This window comes from Phaseolus vulgaris, chromosome 5, assembly GCF_000499845.2.
Source record: "Phaseolus vulgaris cultivar G19833 chromosome 5, P. vulgaris v2.0, whole genome shotgun sequence".
Taxonomy (NCBI): domain Eukaryota; kingdom Viridiplantae; phylum Streptophyta; class Magnoliopsida; order Fabales; family Fabaceae; genus Phaseolus; species Phaseolus vulgaris.
The window spans coordinates 6990542-7007186 of NC_023755.2; the positions used below are offsets into that span (position 1 = coordinate 6990542).

At 35.9% G+C, this 16645-nt stretch overlaps 1 protein-coding gene across 1 annotated transcript; it reads left to right on the forward strand.

Moving 5' to 3' along the window:
* Positions 1-4485: 4485 nt before the first annotated feature.
* On the forward strand, positions 4486-16416 carry LOC137835016 (cytochrome P450 87A3-like). The gene is made up of 9 exons (XM_068643306.1): positions 4486-4836; positions 4928-5249; positions 5337-5486; positions 6621-6872; positions 6949-7038; positions 15329-15407; positions 15500-15606; positions 15809-15936; positions 16040-16416. Exons 1-9 carry the CDS (start codon positions 4643-4645, stop codon positions 16149-16151), a joined length of 1434 nt encoding a protein of 477 aa, XP_068499407.1. The 5' UTR covers positions 4486-4642; the 3' UTR covers positions 16152-16416.
* The last annotated feature ends 229 nt before the right edge of the window (positions 16417-16645 follow it).

Here is a 16645-nt window from a genome sequence, read left to right on the forward strand (position 1 = left end):
AACAGGTAGCAAAAATTCAACCGGTTGAAATTACGATTCAATTGGTTGTTTATGACAGCGGAAAATCAAACAGTTAATGAGAGAAAAGATGGATAAAATTACACTTAGAGTTTATATTGGTTCACTCAATCACAGAGCTACATCTAGTCCTCAACCAAACCACTGAGTATTCACTGGGCAATCAATCACAAATTACACATACACCAACCACAAAGAAGTGACTTTGAATCCCACAAAGCCTTTTCACCTTCTTTGCACACAACAAACACCTCAAGCCAGAATCACATTGACTTTACAGGATTTTACCACAGTTCTATAGAAAGTAATATTGAACAATTACAAGAACTTGAAAGAGATAGGAAAACACCTGGAATCTCTATATACCAGAACCCTATTGATCAGTTCATTGAACCACAACAAAGCTTCAAAGGCAATCTTGCTAAAACAAACTTGGTAGAAAACTTTTGTAATCTTTCAAATCAAAACACAATCAAAGTATCAAATAACTTCTGTTTCATCAATCTTTTTTTGTTGAAACTAAGACTCATTTTATATACCTTGAAAAGCTATCATGACTTCAGTTTCAAAAGATCAAAACAGTTAAAACAGACTTTTAAAAAAATGTTTGTGAAAACACACATTTAATCGGTTAAAATCACGATTCAACCGATTGAATAGTTTTGTCAGTTATGCAACTGATTCAAAAAAATAATTTTAAAACAACTTTGCCAGCTAAGTGACAAACAACCGATTATTTCGAAACTTTAATCGGTTGTTTTTCCCTTTGCATAGAAAAACACTTTAATCTTTAAAAACAGATTGTAAAAAGCTTTGCCTAAGTATCAAAATTGATCTTACAACAATTCTAAACCCGAAACCAAAACCTAAACCTAAAACATCACACAGCTTCATGCTCCAAGAGGATTTGGCACATCAAAGCTTCCCATCTTCAACAGACCTATATTCTGAAAAGCAATTTTCAAAACCTTTAGAAAGCAGTTTCAATAGATAAGGATCCTGAACAAGATTGTTTAGTTGATCTTTAACACTTGTATATATTACTCAGTCAAAGATTACATATACTATGAATGTTAACCAAGATCAAAGTCTTGTCAAAATCTCGAAAACCAGAATATGATTTAACCTAACAACAGTTAAAACAACAAATTCAATTTTAAAACAACAGATTCATTTTATCACAGATTACTAGATTTTAGATTTCAAGCAGTGATCAAGAAGAGATAAAGGCACACACAGTGTTATACTGGTTCACTCAACAAGAGCTACATCCAGTCTCACTTTATACAAAGATGGATTTCACTAATGCAAAAGAATCTTTACAAACACTTATTGGTTCTTGAACCCTCGAGGAACAAGATTACAAGCTGAAAAAATCTATTTCAGCAACATACACACCTCTAGAAACACTATCAAGAGGCACAAATATAATCACTATTAAATAAGAAAAATATAGGAAGGAAAACACCTAGACTGCAGATACAAAAAGTTCGAAACAAAACCCTCACAAATGCAGCACAAGACTGAACCTTGAATCTTTAACCAAAAGTCATCAGCACAAGAGAACTTGAAGTTTTTAAGAAGTCATCAGTAAATTTCAAACTCTCACTAAAAGCACTTGAAAACTGTATGAAAATCGTGATTGCAAGGTGTGTCTTGACCTGAGATCAACCCCTCCTTTTATAGGTTTCATATCAAAACAGTCAAGAACTGTTATAAAAATAACAGATTGAAGTTCAAAAGAACATATATTTTTGAAAAATACACATGGTGATAACATAACCACTTTCAGATTAGTTGCTAACGGTAACTGTGAGCAAAACTGAATTTGGAATCAAAACTGAATATTTGAAAAAACTTAATAGCTTTGCACTAGTAAAAAAAAAAAACAATTGTTTTGTCAAGCAATAGATTGATTTTTCTGCACTAAACTAGTTTTTGAAAAAACTTGAAACAAACTTTGAAAATAAACCCTTCTCCTTTAAATCCTAAAAGGCCCCTTGAAAACAATTCTTCTTCAAAATCCCCCCACGACACATCCTAAGAACCCGACACAATTATTTCAAAGGTCTATGAATCGTACAAACCCAAAGTGCTTGCATCCAGCCTCCTTTATATAAAAACTTCGCTCACTCAGCCCATCTTTGGAAGAACTTAAACATATCAAGTTGGCTAAAACCAAAAGGAAAATTTGAGAAAAAGAGAGTAGTTTTACGGTTCATCATGCAGTTTTTTCCCTTCACTTAATGTTCACCTTAATAATTATGAAATTGAGTGACTGAGTATGTTTTACTTGGTATGTCATGATTTTCTTCTTCTCAATTGATTCTAGAGGAAGATATATAAAATAATTTAAAATAAAATAATTTAAGTTTAATACATTTAAATGTTGTATATTTATGAAATTCTCTATTGAAAAAAAAGAGAAGGTAAAGGGTTATTTTCGAGTGGTCACAAAATTACTATTGTGATAATGTCTTACAGTGTGAATTTTAAACATTTAAATTACTGTATTGCACCATAATGCAATTAAAGAGTCACAGGAGAGAACCTTACCTTTGCTTTTTTATTCGTTTGAAGAAATAAATATAGGTTTAAATTTCATATTTCTATTTTAATTTTTAAGTTCCAATGATCAAATAAGTGTGCTCATTAAGAATATTAAGAAATGTGAGACACACAGGCAGAGAGATACTTTTCGATATCCTAACATATTACTTAATATTTTTTATTATTAATTTATTTTAATTATTTGAACATTTTATAATTTTAGAAGTTAATAAAACAGATTTTTAATTTTAAAATTTTATTTTATTTGTTCTCACTTAATTGACAAAAGGATGGAGAGATTAGTAAGTAAATTTTATTTTATTATTACCTAATTAGCAAGAAAGTAGAGAAATTGATACGTTAATATTTTATTTTATTTATGGTCACTTAACTCGCAGGAGAGTGAAGAAATTGATTGTCTTATTTAAAAAAGTTATGTTTGAATATAGAACAATTTTTAATTTTTCTCTCTCTTATTTTACAACTCTTTTTTTCAAATCTCTTAAAACCCAATAACATATTTCTCATACATACAAATACACATGAATTTACATTGAAATAAATATATCTATATATATAATAATAGTAAAAATAAAAACTAGATGTAGAACGGCCTATGTTATGTTCGCGCTAATATTATTAAAAATATATATAAGTTGATAGTTAGAATAATTATAATTTTTTACATTTTCTGCGTATAGAATTATATAATAATTGCAGAACGTCATACAGTCATTCGCCTCAATAATACCCATGACATTTATGGTGTTTAGAGGAAAATGAAGATATAAAATTTTCAATAACTTCCAACTAATTCTTTCTCCGGACATTATTACAATCGAAGGATCTTTATATATTATTATTTCATTGTTATATAATTATTTTATTGAAAAAATCAGTTATTAAATAAATATATTTAATGAATGAATAATTTTTGGTGTAACAAAATCAATTTTCATTGAATTTTAATTATACAGATTTCATGGTGATTTGACAAAGTATCTCAACCACAATTATATTCTCAATATTTTTTTTTTGTGCTCCAACCTTATATAACAATACTATTTACCGAGTGCAAGACACATACGACAAAGAAATTCAAAACAGATAATAGCTGCAACCTATTATGCTTCTAAAGGGACTAGAGCATGACAATAAAACCACCACACCAAAGCAGCAATATTTTCATCCCCAGAGCATTGAAACATCTCCAATTAAGACCAGCTTTAGAATTACCAAAGGGACATACTTTTAGGAACAGCTTCCAACTAGTGAGCTTCAATAACAACCATAGTTCTTTACTTCCTCTTCAGGGATTGTAAGGTTTCTGATCTGCTAAGTGCTAGAATCTGCATTTGAACAAGTAGGGGATGACTTCCGCAGCATTACCAATATGTGGCACCTCACACAAACCATTGCAAACATCTCCTTGTGATAGCCACGATTGAGATCCACCTAAAGTTCAAGAATCATCCAATTTACACTTACTTGGTTCATTCAACAGATCATGCTCACCAAAAGTGCTCCTGGTGGGACCATATATATTGCAGTAATTGTAATTATATTTGGAAATAAGAGCCATGTTTAGAACACTTTTTCTTTTTAATATATGTATCGTTTTAGTTACATTTTTGTAGAAAGTTTTCTTTGTATTTGTTTCAATAATGAGAGTGGTGGAGCCCAACTTAATTATTATTTTGAAAAGAACATTTATAAACATTTATGGTCTTTAATGGCTATTGATGAAGATATAAATTTCCAGGTGTTAGTTCCAACTAATTGTTTGTCTGTACAATACAATTGAAAATAACATCTTGATGTTAGTGGTGATTGATGAACAGAGATAGGGAGTGCTCCTTTACGTGGTTCGAAGAAGTGATTGGCCTATATAAAGCAACTTCTGCTATAATCAGTGCCAACAATTTATCTTATTTTGGAAATGTTCGTTAACTCTTAAATATGTCATGAGTCTCAGCAGTTTTATAGTGTAGTTCCTTCATAATTCAAACTCTTTAATCTATTATATTCTCTTTAGTATATCAAGAGTTCAGTGGTCGGTTTAAAAAGGGAAAAAATGTGGGTTCTATGTCTTGCAACATTGTTTTTTATAGGAATAACTCATTGGGTTTATAGATGGAGAAACCCTAGTTGCAATGGAAAACTCCCACCTGGTTCAATGGGTTTGCCCCTTCTTGGTGAATCCCTTAAGTTCTTCACCCCCTACACTTCTTCTGATATTCATCCATTCATAAAGCAGAAAGTGGAGAGGTATAATATATGCAAGCTTCTCGTTTTTCATGAGTTTTTCATGAGAATGTATTACTTAATATTTGTGCTCCTTGGTTTCTTTTCTTTTCAGGTATGGACCAATCTTCAAGACAGGCTTTGCTGGACGACCGACTGTGGTGTCCACTGACCAGAAATTTAATAACTTAATATTCCAACAAGAAGGAGAAATGTTCCAGAGCTGGTACCCAGATACACTAAACAAGATTTTTGGGAGACAAAATTTATCTTCCCTGCATGGTTCTGTGTTCAAGTACGTTAAGAACATGGTGCTCCATATGTTTGGTCCTGAAGGCCTCAAAAGGATGCTCTCAGAGGTGGAACAGAAAGCGTGCACAACATTGCAGCAGTGGTCATGTCAGGATACTCTTGAGTTATGCGATGCAACAAAAAGGGTCAAATTATAGAACTCATAATTAACTTTCTTTATTTTCATTTAGAAGCCTTTTCCTTTGATTTCCTGATTCGTCCTTCATTTCCAGATGATATTTGAGTTGACTGCAAAAAAACTTCTCAGTTGTGATTCGAAAGAGACTTTAGAGAGTTTAATGGACAACTTTAATTCATTTATGGAAGGACTCATCTCGCTCCCTCTCAACATTCCAGGAACAGCTTATCACAAATGCTTGCAGGCAACTCCATTATCCACTCCAACACTAGTCATTTATGACTATTCTAACTTGCTTCACGCAATTATGTTATCCTATATACACTGATTTTCTTTGATGTTTAGCTTATATTTAGGTAGTATATGATATTGACATGTGTCCGTGCATGTGGGTTTTTTTGACCATGATGGGTTATTTTATTTTTTTTTACTAAAATGGGATCCATTTAAAAAAAATTACAAATTTAGGCAAGTCGTGCCTAATTGGGATGACTTCATATGCAGAAGTCGTCCCAATTAGGCACGACTTCTGTCATGTCATACTAAAGTCGTGTCAACTTGGTACGACTTCTGCCCATTCATACTGAAGTCGTGCCAAGTTGGCACGACTTCTGCCATGTCATAATTTTTTTATTTTATTTTTAATTTTATTGTTTATATATTGGGTAGTAAGTTATGTAATGTTAAAAATTAATTTCTTCTCATCATTACGTGTTCTGTAAAATCATTGCTTCTCGAGCTATTTATTTTACAAATTCACAACAATAATTCTCTATTTATTTTCCAAATATAATAATTTTTCATTTATCTATTTATTTCCAAATTCAATAACAATTTTCTTCATTTTTTAATTAATCAAATAACCAAGTTATTGTATTACATTACTGTCAAACATGATCCATGATTATCCAATTTTTTGTTCCTTATAAAACTAACACTCTTAGAAAATTATGTATCAAATTAATTTTTAACATTACATAACTTACTATCCAATATATAAACAATAAAATTTTAAAAAAAATATGACGTGGCAGAAGTCGTGCACGACTTCTGTATGACAAGGTAGACTTCAATATGACGGGGCAGAAGTCGTGCCTAATTGGAATGATTTCTGCACATGAAGTTGTGCCGAATTGACACGACTTGCCTAAATTTGTAATTCTTTTTAAACGGACCCCATTTTGATGAAAAAAAAAATAACCCCATCATGGTCAAAAAAACCTGCATGTGGAGTATTAATTCATTCAATAAAATTTATGAATATTTAAATAGGGTAACTTTGATTTGGTGGTTTAGATAGCCACATTTGCCTACTCAGTCCGATGTTTTGAGAATTAAAAATTAAAGAGAATGAAAGTGAAGGTGTCATTTTTGACAGGGTAGGAAAAGGGCAATGAAGACACTGAAGAGCATGCTGAAGGAAAGAAGGGAAAAGCCTAGGAAAGAAGTAAGCGATTTCTTTGATTATGTAGTGGAAGAACTTTCAAAAGAGGGAACACCACTCAATGAAGAGATGGCTTTGGACCTCATGTTTACGCTACTCTTTGCAAGCTTTGAAACCACTTCTTTGGCTCTCACATATGCCATTAAAGCACTATCTGACAATCCCTCAGTGCTGAAGAAATTACAAGTACGTTAAATATATGCTTTCTTATTATAAGTCATGGACAATTTTTAATTATTGCTTTGGGCATATGGCTTTGCAGGAAGAACATGAAGGCATCCTAAAAGGTCGTGAAGATCCAAACTCTGGACTTACATGGGAAGAGTACAAATCAATGACATTTACATTTCATGTGCTTCAATCCTCAACAAAACATTTTCCATATATTTTAACTGAGTTTTTTTTTAAATAAAAGGATATTAAGGGTATCCCAACCCGTTCACAGATAAAAGATGCCCATCAAAAAGCCTAATAACTTCTGCACAAAAAAAACTCTTGGCCTAATAAGTTCACGGTATATCTAAAACTGTTAAAACATGTAACATACCAACACAAAACCAGTTCATGCACTTAACCCTTTCCCCATCACTGTATAAAAACCTTGCAACACATAGGTTCTTCCAGCACAAAACAGAAAATCAAAACCTCCACAAACAGGGTCATCCAAGCAGCAGGACATAAAACTGTTTTCCTAAATTCTGGCAACTTAAACTGTGACAGTGCCATTATCTGCCAGAGGAGCTTCTGCTGTACCGTTGCTTGTACCAAAAACCAGGCAAACTAACTACTTATGATATACAACTTCTAAAAACAGACATAGAAACGGTACAGCAGTGTCAATTTAATCAGGATTAGAAGACATTACCATCAGCACCTTTTAATCCCCTTACCAATCTATTGCAAACCTGCCATGTTACCTATAACTTTTGATACATTGCTCCGGATTCATAAGCCAATCTGAAAACGATTACATGAATGATTGTACCCTGTGTTTCAGCCATAGACATGCTCTAAGTTGAGCTAAAAGAAAGATTTCTTCAGCATCAGGTTTTCCTTGCTTAAAAATGATTGTGTTCCTTTGTTCCCATATGACCCTCACAACCAATGTTGTCAAACTCGTAACTCGTAGGTGGATCGGAGAGGGAAAAAAATTCGTAACTCGGAGATCGTAACTCAACTCGAAAGAGTTACTATTCGAGTTACTATACATAAGATAATTAAAAATAGATTCATAATTCATGAAATGGTTCAAATACATAACATAATTAAAAGTAGATTCAAGATAATGTTTAATACAAATGAATTATAGATCATTCATATTAATCATAGAATAAGAAAAATGTGTTGAAGATGAAAATAGTTGTAATTTTTTAAATTGGCCCAAAAAAAACCTAATTTTGAGTAAGCTGTTATTTTTATTTAGGTTTTTACCTGTACAAAACACAACACATTCCATATATAAATTTTAATTAGGTTTTATTAAGTTTTATTAGGTTAAAATTGAAATGGACCTTTGGTCTAAAGTTATGTCTCTTAAGTAAGTTGTGGTTTTTATTTAGGGTTTCAGCCGCACACCACACAGCACATTCCATATTTAAATTTTGAATTAGGTTTTATTAGGTTAAAATTGAAATGGACCTTTGGCCTAAAGTTATCTCTCTTAAAAATTAGGTTTAGGTATGTGTGATGACTTTTTACGGCAAGTGCACCGCGTTTGTCAGAAGTAATAATTGTCCCTAAGGACGGATATCGATCCCACAAAGAACAATGAATTATCGAGTACAATATTCGCTAAATATAACAACAGAACAATAAAAAAGAGTTTGAAGTGATTATGTTGGCACTGATCAATAAGAAAACAAACAAAGAATTAGTTGCTTCAATTGGAAAAATTGGGATTAAGTTTCATCTCTCTCACTCTCATGTATTTTGATTAGCATGTTAATATTAAGTTCTTTAATTGAAATTGATGCCCGTATAAAAATCATTTATATCGATTCCTCGCATATAAAATCCTTAAGAATGTTCCCTAACTATCGATCCCTCGCATACTTATAAGAACAACTTAGAATGAAGCTCAGACGTTTAATAGCAATTAACATTTCAAGTCTATTCCTAGCACTCAAATATGTTAGTATTGTTGTTTAGGTTCGAACCCTAAAAATACCTCCCGGTCAGATTTAAGATTCTCAATTTGTCACGGAGAATTAAAAGTAAAACAACAATACCAATAATCAATCAAGAACTGAATATTAATATATAAAATATCACCTAAATACATAAGAGTTTGAGCAGATTACTCCCAATCCCAAAGGGTAGAATTAGCCACGCATACTTCTAGCACCTTCCATTCTCCCAATTGGGTTACAATTCACTCTATGGTGTTTTCTTCTAAATTTGGCACCCTAAGGTTGAGCCTCTAGCCCTCTATTTATCCTAGTTTTCTAGGGTTAGGTTGTTTATTGTGTCGCGCTAATGGGCTAAATGATAAAACATAAAAAAGGCCCAATCTTTCTTTGCATCTTTTCCATTCTGGGACCTTCTATCTTTATCTTTTTAGCTCAAATCATTCATCTTTAATCCAAATCTCCAATCTTCCTTAGAAATCTGCAATTAACACCAAATTTGGGAATAAAATACTCTTATTCAAATAAAGATCATAAAAAATGTAAAAAGGTATAAATTCATAAATTAGGGATTATTTTATATGTAAATTAGCAATAAATCCTCATAAGTGCCTATATTTTAATATGAAATATTACTGAAATTAGACACTTATCAATGTGCCGGCATCTTCTTCCTTATGGGCGGCCCCGTCGCAGCTCCTCCTTTCTTATGCGCGGCGCCACCGCCACAGCTCCTTCTTCTTCCTGCTTCGTCGACATCATAGCGTGCGTTCTCGGCGACGCGCGAAGGCGACGTTCGCGGCGGTACGCGAAGGCAGCGACGAGCACAAGCAGCGCATTAGGGCTTTTTTTGGGCCCGTGTCATGGATCGCGGAGGTCCATGGATCGCCTGATCTAACCCCTGGATCGTCGGATCACTCCGATCCAATGAGAATCCGATCCAGCCACCGATCCAACACGTTTTCTGCTTAAAAGATCGTAAGGTCGCTATTTTTACGATATAACTCGCGATCTTAACAACACTGCTCACAACTACTATCCATATGCCCTTCCATAGCAGATTCTGCTTGGCACTCATATGTCCCAGATAAAAAATTTCAAAGTGAGACTCCAAATTCTTTTTTTAGACGAGCAGGATACCTATCCATCTATAACACATTGTCCACACCCTTTGCGCGACTGGACACTCTAAGAACATGTGTTGAGTCGTCTCCTCCAAACCTTGGCACATCTCACACCTCACCGAATTAACCTGCACCCCATGCCTAATCAAACCACACCTAGTTGGTAATTTTATTCAACAGAATCCTCCATGCAGTGTATTGTATATTAGGGAAAGCTTTTGCTCACCTAAACATATTGAAAAGATCATGGCTCTCTCCTGAGTTTCGGGCTACTTGAAACTCATATGTTGATCTCATAGTGAACTCCCCTGAACTTTCCCCGCTCCAGATCTTTCTATCCTGGAAACTCCTATTAAAAGAATACGTAGAGATTTTACTAACCATTTCTTCCTCCTGGACAGCTTCCCAGGCGAACCTGACTCTCCTCCACCTTAACTGCCAATTCCATGTTGAATCCTCCCAAACACCTACTTCTCTCATTGTCCTCCCATGATCCAGAGAAAGAGCAAAAAGCCTAGGATACAACAAACAAAGATTATGGCTGCCACCGAGCCAATTGTCCTCCCAGAATCTAACTTTATCCCTGAATCCAACTTTCCAGAGTAAAGCTTCTTGGAACCAACTTACTTCTTCTCCTTCACCACGTATATTGGAGAGATCTCTCCACCACCAGGACTGGAATTTCATTTGTACTTGGCTACAGTTTGTATCCACACCATATTTCGGTTCCAAGATGTCTTTCCATTTTCCTTGTTCATTTGCTTACTAGTAGTCATTTCCATTTTGCCAAAAGAGCATTATTAAACAACCTGATGTCTTTAATTCTCATTCCACCTTCCTCCCTGGATTTGCATACGGTCTCCCAGCTAACCCACGAAATAGCTATTTTTTCCCTTCCCCACTCCCAAAGGAACCTCTTCTGTATACTAATGATTCTATTATAAATCGATATCGGGGCTTTAAAGAGAGATAAGTAGAAGAGTGGAATGGCAGTTACAACCGGCTTTATAAGACTTACTCTTCCCGCAAACGACAAGAACCTCCCTTTCCATCACTAAGCTTATTGCTTAACTTACTTAGGACTGGCTCCTAAAACTACTTCTTTCTTGGATTACCTCCCACTTCCACCCCCAAATATTTAAAAGGTACCCTCATCAAGGAGCAATGCAAGGACTTTGCGTAGCGTTCAAGATTTGTTCTATCCATATTCAATCTAGCTAACTTGGATTTATGGAAGTTGATTTTCAGCCCAGAAGCAATCTCGTAACACCTAAGAATTGCTTTGATTGTGTGCACATTGTGAAGAGAATCTTCACATAGAAAAAGGGTATCATCCGCAAATTGTAGAAAACAGGTCTCAACCGCTTTTCTTCCTACCTTCACCCCTTTAAGCAAGTTCACCTTGGTTGCCTGCCTTACTAATCCAGCCAACCCTTCAGCTACTATGAGGAAAAGGAAAGGAGCTAAAGGGTCTCCCTGCCTAAGTCCTCTTGAAGGTTTAAATTCTGACGTGGGACTTCCATTAACCAAAACAGAAATCGTTGCCGACTCCAAGCATCCTTTAATCCACATGATCCACTTCTGATGGAACCCCAATCTACGCATCATATAGTATAAGAATTCTCACCTTACTGAGTCGTACGCCTTCTCGTAGTCCACCTTCAGACACATACCACTCTTCCCATACCTCCGTAACTCCTCAACTACCTCATTATCCACAAGAACATTATCAAGCATTCCTCTATCTTTTAGAAAAGCTGGTTGACTGGTATCAATAACCTCTGAGATGACATTCTTAATCCCCCCAGATAACACCTTTGTTATAATTTTATAAATAGCACCTACAAGAGATATGGGGCGATATTGATCAAGGTTTACATAATCTCTTACTTTAGGTACTAAGGTTATAAAAGACGCATTACAACCATTTTGGATGCTTCCGGTGTTCTGAAACCATCTCACAGCCTCAACTAAATCATGCTTAAGAGTGCCCCAACTGTTTTTTATGAAAGTAAAGTTGAATCCATCCGAGCCTGGACTTTTTTATCCTTCACACTGCCAAACCGCTTCCTTTATTTCCTCCTCCGTGAAACTAGTGATCATATTAGAGCTAGCCTCCGTTGATAGAGATTTAAAGTCCACCTGATCCAACCTAACCCCAAAATCATACGTCGCCTTAAATCTATCTTCGAACATCTTTTTGGCTTCCATGCGTACAACTTCAAGATCCTCACACCATTGATTTCCTACCATAACGCCCTTAACCTCATTTCTAAGCCTTCTCCATCTAAGGATAGAGTGGAAATATTTAGTATTGGAGTCCCCGAACTTAAACCATTTCACTCTAGCCTTTTGTCTACAAAGAGATTCGATCTTTTTATCGATCATCCTCAACTGACTGACAAGCTCATACCTTCTCAACTTATCTGGTTCCTCAAGATCATTATTGGTGTCACAAATATCAAGTTCCTCTATTTCCTTAAGAATCCTTGTCTTATTTGTTTCTAGGCACCCAAACACCTCCTTATTCCACACTCTAAGATCGGCCTTCAGAATCTTTAACTTATCTTTAAGGTTGGACACGTTGTTTCCATGTACCCGGTACTGACTCCATTTGTTCTGCACTAACTCCTTGAACCCAGGCTCCGTATTCCATACATCAATGGTTCTGAATGGTTTTGGGCCCCAATCCTTAAGAAGGGACTTGACCACCATCGCATAATGGTCTGATACCATCCTAGGTTGAATATATTGTTTACATAAGGGCCAAAATTGGATCCATTCATCAGAGACCAGCACTCTGTCTATTCTGCTTTTAGTTGAACCGTCTGCTTTGAACCAAGTGTATTTCTTGCCAACTATAGGTAATTCCACCAAGAAATTCCTCTCAATGAAGCTATTGAACCCGCTGATTTTCTTCTTCTGATTTCCTTTTATACTAGTACCCTTTATTTCATCTGCGTGTCTGACAACATTAAAATCACCACAAAGACACCACACTCTATTTGGCTGGCTATCTTTAACAATCGTCATCTCTTCCAACATCACCACCTTATCCTCCAAGTTACATTGTGCATAAACATTGATTAGAGCACATGCAAAGTTTGATTTATAAAGAAAGCCAAAAACTGCTATGTAACCCCTTCCCATCAAATGACTTTCATAACAGAAAGACTCTTTGTGCCATAAAGTCAAGGTACTTCCCACGCTGTTCTCACCTTCATTATGTAACCATCCGACATTATCATCCCCATAACCCAAAGCATCTAGAATCTGACATAACAAAAGCTTTCATCTCCAGTGGACACATCCCTCCTTTGCAATAAGTTGTCTAATATACTTGGCTTTAGTACCCCTCCCAGCCCTCTTATATTTAGGCTAGCTATAATCATAGACAACTGGGAATAGCGCCCTCCTCAAATTTCTTCATAACTTCATTATCCCGTTGCTCCATACTATCAAACTCCCTGACGACCTCCTCCTCGTCCCCGTTACAGGACACACCTATTTGTTTTCCCAGCTTCCACACCTCAATTGGTTCGTCATGGTTCCCCCCTTCCGAAGTCTACTATTGCACAGAACAATATCACCATCAGATAAGTCTTTAGAATTAGAGCTTAACCTGGATGATGAGCTGCTCCCACCATGAAGGGTCCCTGCACCACCCTTTGACCGCCACCTCTGTTTCGGTCTGGATTCTCCCAGCTCCCACAAATTCCGCAATCTTTCTATCCTCACCGGAGTAACACAATGCTCCTCCACCCACTCTTCGTGTACTTCTTCCAATTCAGATCCCAAATTCAGATCTGCAGTAACCCTTTCACCTTCGCAAACACCTCGATCTTGGTTAATAACCCCAGTTTGGGGGCCTTCTTCAGTAGCTATTGAGATTTTAAAATTATGGTTATCTTCGTTGCTGATGTATTCCAACTGTGTTTCCTCCAAATCCGACGAGATTAACGTTGCCACCTGTTCTGCCACTTGGGATCCGCAAATTCTTCCTTATTCATACAATGAACCTGACCTTTTTTCTGCACTCCTTTTCCATGCATAGACATACATTCTTCTGTAAACCCACCATTTCTCGTTTTCGAACAAGACAATTGCCTATTCTGATTTTGGGTCTCCTCCCTCCACAGAGCCTCTCCGCCGCTGCCTACCTCGTCAACACTTGCTCCCGCAGATATGATGGTCTCTTCAACAAAAGAGTCCTTAGAGGACACACTATCAGAGGACAAAAAAATTGTTAAAGAGACATTTACACGAACATCCTCCTTGCCCCATAGCTTCCTCTTCAACGGTTATGGGAAAGATAAGGCTATTGACCCTAAACGGTTTTGATAGCCTTGCATTGCTTGAGATAGGAATCCTAACCTGGACTCTTGCATATTCAAGGTTCTCCCATTCTTCATCAAAGGAAACCAACGAGCCTACCTCATCCACTATCTTGGATAAGCATTCCTTGCTCCATAAGGCCACTGGTACCCCGTAACATCTAGCACAGACTACCTTGTGGCTAGCCACGAAGTATTCTGACCATGGTTTAACATCCTCCAGCAAGCAATCAAACCACTCTTTGTTTAGACTAACCAGATCCTCCACCCGATTCTCTTCTACAGGAGTTAACAAAACCCATACATCTCCCATAGATTTTACTTTAACCATGCTCATCCCACCCTTATAAAATTCATCAGAGAGTTGACTAAAAGTAACATCCGGAACCATATGACCAACCATACTTTTTTTCCATCCACGGGGATATACCCCACTTAGATTCAAAACTAGGACCTTTCCACTTATCTTGTGGAGAACTTTTCACAACCTCAGCATAGGAATGCTTCCTATTGTTTGGCTTCCAAACCTCCTTTCCAGGCTTATCTCTCCTCACCTCCTCCATTTTTTTAAAAGCCGACTTAGGATGATAAAGCCTTCTAACCTCTCTAGCCTCTCTAGGTATGCCAGAAACAACTTCAGGGGTTGTTCTGCTATACCTTAGAAGGTTAACATGCAGCTTCAAATTACCTATAAACATTTGGTCCAGCTCCCTTTCCAGCCTTGTCGTGTTAGAAACATCAAACCGCACGAACCCAAACCTCCAGCCCCGCTTGTTACGTCTCCGAGAGATAAACACTTCTTTCATCCTTGTCCACTTCTGAAAAATCTTAAACATGTCTAGTTGACCATGACTCTCCGGAAAGTTGGAGAAGAAGTAGGTTGTGAAGTTGCATGCAGAGCGGCATTGCTGACCTTCGTTTCTCCTCCCGCGATCCTCCCGCCTGAGGAAGACCCTTGCATCTTCCCCGCGACCCCTCTCACTCTCAACTCTATTCCTCTCGTAGCCTCTCTCTCTCACTCTCACTGCATATCTTATTTAGTTGATGATTATTTGCAGGTCATAAATGAAACCATCAGGCTGGCAAACATAGTTCCAGGAATATTTCGGAAGACACTACAGGAGATTAAATATGGGGGTATGTGATTGCTTCATTATATCAAATTCTTCTAAAATCTCAAGCCTTACTCAATGAAACTAACACTTCTCATAAATAATACACACAAGCAGGATACACCATACCAGCAGGGTGGGCAATAATGGTGTGTCCCCCAGCTGTACACTTGAACCCGACCATATACCAAGATCCTCTTTCCTTCAACCCATGCAGATGGCTGGTAAGTCTAATTAACCTTTTCTTGTTTTTGATTTTTTAAGGTTCTTCATTTGTTTTATGTTCAAGTACCCTATTAACTAACCATTTCTTTATTTTTTCTCTCTTTCATATAATTATGCAAAGTTTTCCAGTGACATTTGATATTGTAGCTTAACATATTCTGCATGCTCTACAATTGTAACAAAAAAAATTGATCTATATAGGGAATGGATATGAGCCCCGCAAGCAAACATTTAATGGGTTTTGGTGGAGGCATAAGATTTTGTGTTGGAGCAGACTTTGCAAAGGTTCAGATGGCTGTTTTTCTTCATAACTTGGTTACAAAGTATAGGTACTATAACTTCATTGTGTATCTTCATGTGAATAATTTAAATTAAAACATTAATGCATCATCTTCAAATCTTTGCTGATAAAAGAAATCTTCAAAAACCTAGGTGGCGACCCATCAAAGGAGGGAATATTGTTCGAAATCTTGGGTTACAATTTCCTGAAGGCTTTTATGTCCGGGTAATGAAGAAAGATGCATGGAAGTATGAATCAGAATGAATATAAGAAAGTGTTGTGTTATTGACAAACTTTATGGTTCATTGTCTTTAGTGGAGAATAAAATTTAGTTCGTTGTGTTTGGTAGAGTTAAATGTATCATGTGATATAGGTATATATCAGATAGTAGAATAAAGCTTTATTGTAAAAGCTGAAGGAAAAAGTGGAATGTTTTATTTTGTAATAAAGAAGTGAATTTATAAATCATGTTTATAATTGTGTGTATCAACTTAAAAAATATGTAAGGAAACTACGTTCCACTTATCAATTTCAATTTCTAGAAGACGATTTTCAAATTTAAATTTGAAATTAAATAAAAAAAAAGACGATATTAAATTGTACATCTTACATTTGTAAAAAAAATATATATTTTGCATTGATTATCCATGAGAAGTATATGTGGACAATGTAAAGGGTATTTCCCACATTAGTAGATGTAATATCATTTCCATTCAAACAGAACTTCGACCCTCCTCTTTTCGATGACACCAAAATCA